The sequence below is a fragment of the Sturnira hondurensis genome, unplaced genomic scaffold (assembly GCF_014824575.4).
Source record: "Sturnira hondurensis isolate 20B ecotype Veracruz unplaced genomic scaffold, ASM1482457v3 Scaffold0021354, whole genome shotgun sequence".
Taxonomy (NCBI): Eukaryota; Metazoa; Chordata; class Mammalia; order Chiroptera; family Phyllostomidae; genus Sturnira; species Sturnira hondurensis.
Window position 1 is genome coordinate 33347159 of NW_028093985.1, and position 14319 is coordinate 33361477.

The following is a 14319-nucleotide window of genomic DNA, read 5'->3' on the forward strand; positions in this document are numbered from 1 at the left end:
TGTTAATAAAGCATCTCACTGGACTTCTGATTCCACATCCTAATAAACTGAGGATTCCAACTGCCACCCTTAATTAGAACAGAATAATAAAGGGGAAAGCATGTGGCAGACAAAGCAAAGAGAAACCACTGTATCAACCGTGAAAGTCTGAGTTACAAATAAAATATTATAATTCATAGGGGCGGCTTCAACCCCAAGACCCAGGCTACAGCCCAGAGGGGCAGAGAGAAGGCATGACGTGAAGGCTACTACCTGATGGTGGTGCCTTGCAAACGGTCTATCTTCTTATTGAGCTCAGCGATGATGCTGTGGAGCTCCGTGATGCGCTCCTCGTATCGAAGCGTCGTCCGCTCCTGGACATCCTCATGCTCTCTCATGAGATGGGACTGTTCACACTGGAATCAAGAGAACAAGAAAGAAATGCCAGTGAGGTGACGCAGCGATAGGCTAGTGGTTCTAAGTTTCATGGCTTCAAACGATCACAAGCTCAACAGTGCGCACACCCCGAACAGAACCGGCTCACTGACCAGCAAATCCCAAGAGACGCAGCAACAGCTGTTTGACCATGCCCTGGTAAACACCTGTGCCTGCGCCTCTCGCACTCATTCTCTCTTTGGGGAAAGATCCCTTTGCCATTGCACACAACCTTTGTCGGACTATCCGAGTCTTTTCTTTTTCTTAGCCAAAAAGCGGACAGTGGCCCAAAGGGTCCTTTAGATACCTTCTTTGGGAATTCGAATCTTGAGCGCATGGACCCAGGGTTGCTTGGAGTTGGTTCACAAGACTGAGGGAGAGACAGTCCCTTAGTTCTTGCTCTGTACATCTCCAGAGCTTCCATCCCAAGCTCCTTCATGACTGGTCAGTTTCCCATTCACCCATTCATTCCTTTTTTTGCTGAAGTCTGCTGGGTCCTGTTTCAGACTTTTCAGCCAAAGAATCCTAAGTGGTACGACACCATTGCTCATGTGCCTGCCTCTCTGCAGACTTAATGCTTTCCGATATCCTTTCCTACAGGCCCCTAAACTCCTGGAGGGCAGGGACTGGCTGTGCTCATGGCTTAGCCCTGGCACCTGGCATATGGCCAGGTTCACCCTGGATGATCTGGAAGTGTTATGGAATGAAGAAATCACACTGTCATGAAAGCTGCTTTGGAGAAACAAGGACAAAAGAGGCTGAGCAGCTTCCCTTGCTCAGCATTTGATGGACTAAGAGGCAGCAGATGCCATAAAAAACATTTTTGTTGCCAAAGTTTAAATCCTAAGGAACCAGTTCACCTCTTTTATTTCTCTCCTCTCCTCACAACCCCCACCAGTCACTGTGCGCTTCATCTCACTTGCATAATAATAAAACAGTCCTTCGTGAAGGAACAAGGAGTGGAGCTTATGCTCCTATCTACTACCTTCAGCCCTGATTAATTTCCTGTCCAGCAGAGGAATTTTAATTTTATTTCCAGCAAGGTTTCCTAATGCCAAGAGCCATATGTACTTGCCAGCTCTGCACTTCCAGGGCTGGTGGCAGTCAGGCAAGGGGAAGACTTCTCATCTGCCCCCTCCAGCGTCCTCCCCTTCCCTAAATCTGCTAGGCTCCCAGTGGAGCGACACAGAGCTCCTGCCATGGATGAAAAGCCTTCAAAGATACGCAGAACACTACACCAGGCCGGTTCCAATACGTATACACAAGTGCTCAACAAAGAAGTCTGATCAACACGTTTAAATCACTGCAAGGACCACACCTCTGAAGACAATCCTCGACCAACTGCTTGATCAATATTAATGTGGTAACATCCTGGGGGCTGCTCAGAGCTCCATAAACAAGATCAGGGGCAACAAGGTTGATGAAAACAGATTTTTGTGAGATAGTTACTTTCAGAGAAATGGTGGGATGACTTTGGTGCTCAGTGACAACCTGAAACACCTAGCAACCTCCACTCAAAGTGACATACACAGGAAATATGTGGAACCAGAGGCAAGGACTAATACCGAGCGAAAGCCACTTCAAGGCAAAAACATTCCTAAACAGAATGAATCTGTGACAGGCCATGGATTCCTAACGTTCTATGAAGTTAAGTCTTTTCCCTCCGAGATCCAGCACACTTTAAAAGGGACAACAGAAGTGCACAAATGACAGCATCTGTTACTACGGGGAAAAGCGCATTTCTCTGGAATACACCACAGCAGAATACTGCTGCTCCCCGTCAGAGCAGAGCACCTGTGGGCTTTCCTCCCATCTCTAAACTGTGTTTGCGCATGTGCCTACGGCAGGCAACCGAGCCTGCGCTCTGACACTCCTGTGAAGGGCACTGATTCCCGCTCCTACAACAACTGCAGGATAAGGCCTGTTCTCGGCTGCACCAGGACCCCTCCCCACACTGCCAGCTCGCTGGTTCCTCTTCGGTTTCCACATTCACTGCTCCTGGGCTGCAAACTGCTGTGGAGTGCTTTTCTGTACAAACTCAACAAGCTCTCACCCTCCCTTAATTAGCCCTTATTCTTCCTTCTTTACAGTCTTTATAGGTCAACAGGCTATTAAGGCATACAAGAAACTTCAAAACCCACTTTAAAATGAAGAGATGCAAGTGTTTATATAAGTAAAAGTCATGAGACCCATTGATAACCACAGAGACAACTCTGGGCGTCCCCATGTGCGGTTGTGAGCTTCCTAAGTGGGAAGATCCCACGCAGCTGCCCGGATCGCAGGGAACAGAGGGGGATGCCGGAAGGACAGGAGCACGATGCCTGTGTCGCACAGCTCCACCCCTGACTCTGCGAAGTCTGCCTGGAGGGTGTGATTATGAACCAGAGACAGCGGGAAGCCCGATAATTCCGTAGGATGGAAAAGTGCTCACAGCTAAAAGAAGAAAAAAGACTTCCAATGCATGTTGGAAACTTAGGGGTTCACCTCGGAGTCCTAACAAGAAAATACTGAAGAAAAAATTTCTTAGCTGGGGCAAAGATATTGGCTTTACATTCCTATATTTTCCCAAAAGAATGCTTTTAAAAAATGGTGAAAGGCCTCTGTAACTTAATAGGTATGTTTTGACTTCCCATTGTATCTGAGACTCGGTGCTGCATGCTCGGCCCCATGGGGTGGCCACTGTGTTGCCCACTGTGAAGGGATCTCTGGTCGCAGCTGCCGGGTGGCCTTCTCTGCTGGAGAATGAGGGGCACGGACCAGAGTGAGAGTGGGGGGAGAAGAGACGCGGCATGGCACCCGAGGGTTCCTTTCCCAGTGAAGAGAGACTATTGGAAAATAATGATCAAAACGCCTCGCCTCTAGATCAGTCATGTTCAACCTTTTCATCTTACGGCACGCATAAACTAATTTATAAAAGTCTGTGGCACACCACAAAATGTACGTTTTGCTGCTCTAACAAAAACAGGTATAATTTTAACTCATTCATACAGGTTAGCTATTATTGTATTGGTTGTTGTGTTTTTTTTTTTAATTTGACAACCTATGGGAAAACAGCTCAGCTTCCCTGACTGAACAGTCAGGTATTGCATGCTTTAAAAATTCTTGTGGCACACTGGTTGAAAAAATCACTGCTTGAGATGAATGAATGGTTGAGAAGGCACTGCTTAAGGGTCACCTGTATAAGTCACCATCCCCTTCAGGTACCTCATTAAACACCTCCCCATTCTGCGCACACTCACTGTGTGCAGCCAGATACGTAAAAGCACAGGCCTCCCACTTTAGTGAAAACCCCGGGGCTTCTCTGAGCCCTGGTGCCAGGAAAAGCAGAGCAACGCCCACAAGGGCAATGGTGTGGGAAGAAACAAGTCACCACCTGCAGGAGCCAAAAGAACCCAACAAAACACCCCTGTCCGACCTCCCATTAAAGTCACACCCCCAGGAATGCGGCACTTCGGTGGGGAAGTGGAAGAGGAGTGGGCGGTGACCCGGTCGGACAAAGCCGCTCTGCCCACACGGTGCCTCCCTGCCCTGGCGACCTCCCACTCAGGCAGGACTGGCCTGGCAGAGTGAGACCCGATCTGTCATCACACTCCAGCACAGTCACTAGCCTGGTGCTTCTCAGCACCATGAATTCCCACAACCTGGGAGAGCATTTTGAACCTGGGAGGTGTATGATTTTGGGCATTCTGTTTTCAAAAGACAGAGGCTAGGTCAAGTTCGATACCACACCTCCATATAAGGGTCACCTGTGGTGGGTGTCCCAGTAAAGCCTCATTCAAGAAGATAATACAATGATGACAACTATAGAGCAAAAAGGGGTATCACGTCTCTGATTACCACTTAACATTTGCACAAAATTTTCAGTTTTTGAATTAAAATATTATAGACTTTTTTAAAAAGGAAAAAAATCCAGTTTGTTGTAATCTGTTAACACAACCCCTTTTCAAATGGTGTTCATTTCTATCCAGTACTTTCTGATGTGTGTGAGGCTCCATCAGTACTAGCCTGTGAGGTGCACATCACATAAGTACCCGCACCCCTGTAGTGGCCAGCAGGGGCCCTCACTGACACTGGTCCACCTCCATTGATGCACATGGTCAGGTTATACTTTCCTTAAGCTAGACACAGCCGTGTGACTTGTTCTGACCAATGAGATATGAGTAAACATACGTCATTTTTGACATGAAGCCTTTAAAAGCTCCTGCGGGATTTGCTACGTTCCCTGCCCCAGGCCATGGCTGCTGGCAGCATTCCAGGCGGCGCAGGCCCAGCAGTTTGGGAGGCTGGGTGGGGGCAAAGCGGCACAGAGTCTCCTGCCGGGCCCACAGAGCTCCCAGCAAGAAGATATAAACCTCTGATATTTTAAGCTACTAAAAACTTGGGGTTATGTGTCAGTACTGCATATCCTGACGATACAAACATTTTATCAATGAAAATAGACTAAATGTAAAGTGGTCAATTACTTTATTATAATCCAGGTAACAAGCAGAAACTCTCTCATTCCTATTCATGGCATCGGGGGGTTGAAACTTTAAGCTTCGAAGCCACAATCTTCTCCCTTCTAGTCCCTTGCAGCTCTCTGGCCTGTCTCCTCTCTTTACAATTTGTCTGAAGATCCCAAGTGACAGCAGAGAGGTGCCACCCCGATATCCTGCTCTGAGTCACTTCTGGTGAGCCTCAGGAAATAATGACTGTTGTGCTCATACCAAATGAGAGCCAGGAAACCCCAGCAGCCGCTCCTCAACCCCCTGGGAGCACCGACACTGCCAAGTAGGCGCAGGGGGATGAAACGGGGCGTTCTAAATCCCTCCAGCTTCTCCCAAGCCACCGGGGTCAATCATCCAGTGACAACTTTCTTAACAAGGAGCAATGGCAACTTCTTCCAGCAAAACTTAACAAGTGAGGAATTATTTTCTTCATCTAACTGTACAGAAATATTCCATAGAATTTCAGCTGAACAAAATTAGCAATGGTTTCAAGCAACACACTACTGCTTTTCCCCTCAGTTATTCTGGTACTCGCATCCAGGGATCTCCTTCCTCCCAGCCTACACTCAGTTTTTGACCAATCCTGCAGCTCAGGAGAGCCACAGCGCTGACTGTGAATTTCTGGAGGTCAGTACCATTAAGAGTGTGGATTTCTCCTGAAACTACAGACTTTCAGTTTGAAAGGCAAAGAAAAAAAAGATAGAGTGAATGGGATGAGATTTTGTTTTCCCTGAATTTCATCAGGACTTAAGACATACACCCTAAGCTCCTTCTCTAGGTTTCAGTTCCCCTAGCTTGATGATGAAGCAAATCAAAAAATCTATATAAATACTGTGTCTAGCCACATAAATTGATGAAATTGCCCACATGCAAAATGTTTAATAAAAACAAGCAGCACCGCCACTACAACCACCAAGAATAAAGCCCTCCAGGCTCCTTCCTCTCTGCTATTGGCGCAAGCAGGGACAGGACGGTGAGTCAGCCTTGAGACAGGCTGGCCTGAGAACTTGAGCCCTTGTTGGAAAAACCCTGTGCAATGTGGTGATGCTAAGGAGCTTTATGGTTTTGTTAATGTTCTTCACTGGGTTTTATCTTACTCCACAGAGGCCTCGGATCTTTAATCATCACATTAGTCTCAGCTGTCAAACCTAAGAGCATTATGAGCTCCATTCTTGAAAAATGCAACGCCATCATTAATTTGTTAACCCTTTCCACCCTCCTGCAGAGAGAGTCAGTACCACTTCTTTTTAAAATATGCTAAGAAGTCATGCTACTCTCTCAGGGTCACACTGGATTGATTGCAACTCACTAGTCATCCCTATTTTTGGTCCTTGCCCAGGTTCTCCTGAGGGGAAGGTGGGAGGAGCCAAGCCAACTATACAGAGAGGCCTGGCACAAGCTGAACCGCCACTGATGAGCAAAACAGCTACAGCAGTTAACCAAGGACAGGCAAAAACGAAGAGGAAGGGAGTGGGGGAGGACCGTGGCAGAGGGAATGCACGCAAACTACAGCTTTAACGATCTCATACAAACGAAAGGGAAAACCCTCTCTCCATCACACTTAATAGAAACTGTTTATATATTGTTTTTCTCTAAAAGCCAAGAGGTAGAAAATTCAGAAGACTTGCTTTCCAAAGACAGAGAGCTTAGAAAGAGAACTGTTCCTTATTACGAATGGCCAAGTTCAAAGGAGCTCATAAGTTTGTTTAAAATATCTCCTCCTGTAGTTTGTAAAAAGCTGCAGTAAGTTAATAAAAAATAGCTGTCAGTACTAAATAAATAGCAAATATGCTGAAAGCATCATTGACTCAGTGCTAAATACAGTATGATCTTTGCCACTTCCCACAAGGCTGCTGCCCATGGGGCTGATGAATGCTGGTGAAAATGCATGCATAGGTCTGCATATTTGGGAGGATAAAGATGTTTAAACCAAAATAACCTGTGCTCTGCCCTTCCAGGCCCTCTCTAGAGGCCAAGGGTAACCTGGGCAGTGTAAGAGACGATACAGGATTAATACAGCTATGGATTCCCAGGAAACCTGGATTCAAATCCTGACTCTTGGCACTTTCTGGCTATATAATCTTGGGCAAGATATTCAAATTCCCTAAACCTCAATGTCCTCATTTGCTAAATGGGAATGTTCGATGGCATCTATGCCAGAGGTCATTATGAGAACGCAGATAAAGCACGTGGAATGCCTGGCATACTGCCTGGCACACAGAGATAAAGAAATGTGGCCAGCACTACTACTGACGTAAGCTAATAGTGATGTTATCAATCAAATCCCCCCAGAAAGCTGAAACGGATGGACTCTAAGGCGCCCCTACCATCCCTGCATCTCCTTTGGGTAACACCCTCTCACTGAGTGCAGACAGGACTTATGACTTGCTTCCAACTAATAATGTGTCAAAGGTGACGGGACGCCTCTTCAATATAATGGCATTACATTATATAAGATTCTGGCTTGTGAGCAGACTTGAGTCTTTCCCTGCATTGCTGGCTTTGAGGAAGCAAGCTGCCACAAACCACATAAACACAAAGAAATAAATTCTGCCAATGACATGAGTGAGCTCAGAGGCCAACTCTGCCCCCACTGACCCTCCAGATGAGCATTCAGCTCTGCTCAGCACCTTGACTGAAAACTTGCAGAGGACCCAGCAAACCGTGCCCAGGCTCCTGAGGCACAGAAACCATGAGGTAACAAATGTGTATTGTTTAAGGCAGTAAGGGTGTGACAATTTGTTACGCAGCAATGGAAAGCTGATACAGAAGTACTCTGTCTTCCTCATCATATTGATTTCAGGCTCCTTCACTCACCTCTTCCTTTCCCATCACTGTTCTCCAAACTCTACACCAGGTGGATCTCACGACTGTGTATAGTGGACCTTCTTTTATTCAGTCGGTTCCCAAGTCACCATTAATAATTACTCCACAGATGCTGAAGCTTGTTTCTGATTATTTCAGAAGAACACACCCAAGATTTACATCTTACACTTCAGTTAATCATAACTCTGTAATATTTACAGAGCTGGTACAACTTACTAAAGCCACAGAGCATAAATTTCCACATGAAGTTGCACTTCCAAATGCTGGTAAAGCCTCAAACATGAATCATTTACCAAGGCACACAGCACAGTCATTTCATTGTTCTTATTTTTTCTTGCACAGATCTCTTCTTTATAAAAGGTGTGAAACTGGTGGAAAGTCTGATTGCTTTTTCTTGCTCTCTTCCCTGGGCCCCAGTATCTGAACTGGAAACATGTCTCCAGCGCAAGGAACAGACAGTAATTTTTAAGTACGTTTAGTGTAAGGATGCGCATAGGTGAAAGTTCATTAATGACATTATGAAGTGACTACTGTCATTAGGAGTAAAACTGACCATCAAAAACAATTACACAGGAATGTTTTGACCATAAATATGTCAAAAGGGAGATGAATCAATCCTTAACAGAGCAGAGATAATATTGCCCACTATCCCTTTACTATTGTCTACACAAGCCGCTTTGTCTTTGCAGGCTTAAACTCTCAGAAATGCCTGTAGGTCACCTGTTAAAACCCAAGTCTGTGGTACATGCCAGGTTCCAGTTATAAGCATTCACAATTTCTTTTCTTTTTCTTTTTAAATCTCACCAATAAGAATTATTAACAATGGTTGGCTTTATGGGGTTGTAAAGTAGACTTACCACCATTGTATATTTTTCTTTAATAAAAAAAAAACCCTTTCTCTAGAACACTCATGTATTAAAATAAAGTATTAAAAAAAGTTTTAATTCACCAGGGCCCACCGTTGAAACATTATAATGCTATCTCTCCAGTTTTCTCTATCACATTTTTATACTTTTATAATCAGAAGGAAAAATATTTTAGATTTTACTTTCCTTAAAATCTAGTTAAATCTACCCAAGTTAAAACTGGACACCCTTGGCGGTAGCACACCCTGTGTGAGGAAAGAACACTGGTAGTCTCGCCCGGGCTCTGGCGCTAGGCTGCTCATCACCCTGGGAAAAGAGTTAACTTCTCCATGTGGCCTGTCAAACGTGGGAGTACATGACCTCAAATACACAGGGTCTTTCCTCTTACTCCAACAGATATGATTATGAGACACAAGGTTTTGGAATTTTCCACAGGTCACTTTAGACTGAGGACTGTGGCAGCCTGCTTTTCCCGTCTCTGAGTTCCCACATAGAAATGGACGGTGCACCTACATAGCACAGCCAAGCCCTTAGAAACAAGGTGTCCCCTGGAACAACCAAACCTACGCAGGTAGAGACAAACCACCACTGTCCACAAGACCCGAATGGTGTCTGTGTGGGCTGAGGCGGAGGGAAGCAACCAGGGTGACAGACCCAAGTCTTGGAAAAGCCCCCAAATAACCACTAAGTATACACAGGAGAATGAAGAGGGCCACTGGAGAACAAAGGCTAGAACCAGGAGGGCTTTTTGGCCTTGAGTGAGCGAGCAAGGGGCCCACAATAAGATCTGAAGGGGCCAAAGCAGCTCAACCCTGGGAACTTTCCGGACTGACCCCAGGACCCCTCTCCAGGAGGAGGAGCTGCTGGGAATGGGTGAGAATTGAGTAACGGAGACAGAGGAAAAACCGGGTCTGGGTAGAGCTGGGTGAGGGAACACAGCCAGGCAGTGCGGAAAGCAGACGGCCACAGTTCGGACGACATGACAACAACAGAAGACTCAGCTATTGGAACTTAAAAAAATTTAGAAAGCCATCTTAAACCCTGCTCTCTCAAAGTTCAAGGAAACTGTTTTTCACATAAACATGAAAAACAAAAGCGTTGAGGTTAAATTCCACACACAAGTTGTAAGGGAGAAGACTAAAACAGCAGAATAACATCCCTATAAAACCACGAAGCACGCCACAAAGTAGACGAGAGGGGAGAAAAAGCCCAAAACAATCGCTTACTATTTCAAAATAAGTGAAAAGACTTTTAGAAAATAAAATGACGTAAGACATGAAAGAACGTAATTCATAATTAGAAAACTTCGGAAGGTAATAGAACACAGAAAAAACAGAAAGAAAATAAAAATGCATTTCAGAAATAAAGACTAAACTAGGAGGCACACAGGAGGGAACAAATACAATATACAACACCTCAAGAGAAACAGAATGCGCAGAACAGGAAGAAGAGTCGAAAGGAAGAATGAAAGGATTCGAAATAGTGATAGAGTCTGAAGATGGGCAAAGAAAATCTAACATACAAACAAATCCTTGAAGAAGAAAAAGCAAGCATCCTTGCTTTGGCAAGGGAACTGAACCAATGTTAAACACTGGAATTAAAAAAACCCTTACCTGAAATTTAAAATACTGATTTAAAAACAAAGTCAAAACAATGCACAGCAAACTTGAGAACACCGAACCAGAATGACTAAGAGTAAGAGTTACTCCAGTAAAATTACTGGACTAAAAAAAAAAAAGGAAAAAAATGCTATCGATGTCTAGAATAAGTAAGTGTCTGTGAGAGAAAAGCAAGTATTATTATTAAGACTTTGAGAGCAACACTCTGCCAAAAAAGAATAAAAAAAACATATTCAAGTAAAGAAAAGATGAGCCAAGGGTTTCGTATCCATCAAAAATGCCTTTCAAGTATGAAGGGCACAGACACATTGTTATTAACAAAGAAGAACTTGGAGGTGATCCAACGACTCCTCCCTGAGGAATCTAAAAACGGGAGTGAAACTGACACTGCATGGTGGCAAACATTAAACACGTGGTTTACTCGCGGAGGGCTAAGAGGGAGAGAGTGAAAGACGCAATGGCCATGTGGTCAGGCAGCGTAGATATAGTATAACTGCAAAAAACTGGGGAAACGAGGAGAGCACAAGGAGAAAGAAACTTCCTACAATTCTTCTCAGCAGCTATATTTGTCATGGTAGTGTTAATATTATCCCAAGACTGTTTGCATATAATATGGAATACAACTAATTAGCAATTATAAAATATTCTAATTCAATCATCTGCTGTAACCTTAAAAACCAGGATTTTTATTATGAAAAGAAAGAAGATACAATACAATACAGAAGAAGCTAAGAACAAGTGTCCTGTAGTCCTCTCTGAGTAACTCAGCAAGGATGGTATGAGGGCTGGTTTGGGGCTGCCTGAGCCTCCCACACAAGCAGCAAGGGCAAGGCAGAATCAACCTGGCTTTCACCTTTGGGAAACATGAAACCTGAATAGGGCAATCCAAATGGGAGCAATAACTCCTATGGTATTTTATCTTAAAATGTATACATACATATGCAGATAGATAAATACATAAATTCCTGGCTGTGTAGGAAAACAATGACCTAATTAAGCAAACAACCAGAACAGGAAAAGAACCACAGAAATGGAGATCACATGGAGGTTTATCAGCAGGGAGGGAGAAGGGAGAGAATGGGAAGGAAAAGGTACAGGGAATAAGAAGCATAATTGGTAGGTACGAAACAGACAGGGGGAGGATAAGAATAGTATAGGAAATGGAGAAGCCAAAGAACTTACATGTATGACCCATGGACATGCACTAAGGGGGGGGAGTGCTGGAGGGAAGGGAGGTGCAGGGTGGAGGGGAGCAAAGGGGAAAAGAGGGACAACTGTAATAGCATAATCAATAAAATATACTTAAGGTAAAAAAAATAATTACTTAGAGGCCACAGCACCCTTAGCACCCAGATTGTAGCCCTGAAACACCATATTTTTCTGAGTGAAACCAGGGCTACTTGGAGCATGGGTAATTTCAGGTTTAGGGCAAAAAATGTACTAGGTGAGTCGGGAAAACTATTAGGTCCACATCAAAACACTCAGAAGCCAACTTGAAGAGGTTCTTACTGACCGAAGACACTAAGATTTGAGTTTCTACAAGAAAAATAATTACAATGAATTGAAACCCAAATACATTTAAATCCATAAATTGATTAAAATAGTCTAAAAACAATTAGGTACTTTTACAGCATCATGGGCAATTAATTCATTACCTTGAAAAATGTTAAATAAGTGAAAAGAATAAATGAAAGGAAAAGCATTTATTCTGCTTTTCCTCTACGAACTATGCCATTGTTTCAACAAATCATAAATGATGAATGTTGTCTCTTGAAGGCAATGAATAACTAAGGGAGAGTTAATAACTAAAGAAAAATAGTAGAACTGAAGTATCATGATTTGTAAGTTTTAACAAATAAATGAACCTAGGCATTGAGTATCAATAGCTGCTAGCACCACAGAAAGCAAGACAACTGGACATTATGTGCTGCCCAGTGAAACAAACAAATGCCCTCTGACATCGCGCCAAAGGGTCTGGACGTGGATCTGACTGAGCCTCTAGATCCGGCTGCCAATCTGCAGGACACACGGGGGAAGGCGGACGTGGTGAACTGCACTCCGAGTGTTCAGTCAGCAGCCTCCGGACTCTGGGAAACTATAGGTCAAGGAGGCAGGATTTAACAGATTAATCATAGAGCAAACATAGAGCAGAGGAAAAACCTGTAAATTAAGAGATTCAAAGAAAACAGTTGTTTCTTTTTTTAAATCCTCACCCGAGGACATTTTTTCATTGCTTTTAGAGAGAGAGAGAACGTTGATGTGAGAGAGAAACACTGGTTGGCTGTCTTCTGTAAGCATCCCGGTCAGGCACCCAATCTGCAACACATGTATGTGCCCTGACTGGGAATCGAGCCCACGACCTTTTGGTTAAGGGGCAAGACATGCCCCTTGCTCAAACAACTAGCCACACTAGCCAGGGCAAAGAATGCAGTTTTTAAATGGGCAAGACTAAACTTGACTGTCTACAGACGTCAGTGGGAAACTAAAGAAACAGGAAACATGACTATAAAAGTCCTGGCAGCAGTCACCTTCAGGGGAGGGAAGGTTGGATTGGGATGACCGGTAGGTTCTGTTTGTGGGCCGGACAGTGGTTATGAGAATGGTTACTCATTAAGCTATCCTGCATTTTGTGGTAATTTCTATATCTTCGTTTTCTCTCTCTCACACACTTGCGTGTGCACACAGACACAAATGTCAGGATCTTTCCTGATGCCTTACCTGTGCTTTGGCCAACTTCTTTTCCAGAAGGTCCCGCTCCCGCTCCGTCTGCTGCAGGCGTTTATTAAGCTCCGCTATGTCTCCTTTTAGCGATGCCAGGGCTGCCAAGTGGAGCTGTGGCGACAGAAAGAAAGGAGCGCCAGGTTAGACCCTTCGGCAGAAACTCATTTCCTTCCTTTCATTCCCTGTAATTAGTGTGAGCGTATAAAAAATGTCTCATCTCAAATGGGACGCCTTGGGTGCTATTAATCTCAGGGGACAAAGGGCATAAATCAGGTGCCTTACAGGAAGCTGGGTTATATGATCACCCTAAACGTAACAGGAGAAAACTGTTCTCTATGGGCAGTGAGACCTAACTTTGGATGGTCATACCAGGGCAGAGAGGGAAGCTCCTCGTTCTGAGGTCTTTCCCTGAGTTCCTCAACAAGGACGGTATGAAGAGCTGGGGAGGGGCTGCCTGTTTTCACCCTAAGAAGCAGGATAAGGCAGAGCCAACTTAGCTTTCACCTTTGGAGAAACATGAAAGTTGTGCAGGGCAATCTGATCACCCACACTGATGTGTGGACAATAGACAGGGGCTGAGTTTTAAGAAAAAATGGGAATGCTCATTTCTTCAGGTGCTCTCCTCTTAAAGCTGGCCTGTTAATTTCCTTGCCAGAACATTCTTCCTTACTGTCCGCCCGTTAGACTAGGCTGACGAGATGCTTCTGTGCTAGCAGGCCCTCTCTTATGAGCAGAAACCAACCAAGAATCCATCCAGATATCCTTCCCTGGCCAATTCTCTCACATTAACTAGAGCTAAAAAGAATATTCTTTTTTTTGAAAGCCTTTATTTATTTACTCTCAAAGAGAGGAGAAGGGAGGGAGAGAGATAGGGAGAGAAACATCAATGTAAGTACATTGATTAGTTGCTTCCTCACACCCCTAACTGGGGGGGACCTGGCCTGCAACCCAGACATGTGCTCTGACTGGGAATTGAACTGGTGACCTTTTGGTTCACAGGCCTGTGCTCAATCCACTGAGCCACATGGGCCAGGTCTAGAAAGAATATTCTTGACTGACAGATCTTAAAGGGGATGGGGAGGACTGGAAGAGATGAGCCAAAGAATGAATATATATATATATATATATATATATATATATATATATATATATATATGCATACCCATGGACACAGACAAAAATATGATGAAGGTTGGAAGAGGGGTGGGGCAAAGGGGTAAAATGGGGGGACATCTATAATAGAGTCAACAAGTAAAAAAATGGTTTCCACCAGATAACAAGGGGTAGGTACCATGTACTTCTGGGATCTTGACTGCTCATCTTTCAAGTTCTGAACATTGAGCTTCAGCTGCAGGTACACCTATGACACACAGACATGTCTTCGGG

The 14319-nt window shown here is 44.4% G+C and overlaps 1 protein-coding gene across 3 annotated transcripts in view; it reads right to left on the reverse strand.

The window, feature by feature from the left end:
- Positions 1–14319, reverse strand: part of MCC (MCC regulator of Wnt signaling pathway) — a 403428-nt gene that overhangs the window by 93754 nt on the left and 295355 nt on the right. For all 3 annotated transcript variants that reach the window (XM_037032292.1, XM_037032291.1, XM_037032293.1), the window contains 2 exons: positions 12931–13044; positions 253–395 (listed from right to left, as the gene is read on the reverse strand). In XM_037032292.1, coding sequence (XP_036888187.1) covers positions 253–395; positions 12931–13044 — 257 coding nt within the window. The remainder of the gene's footprint in view (positions 1–252; positions 396–12930; positions 13045–14319) is intronic.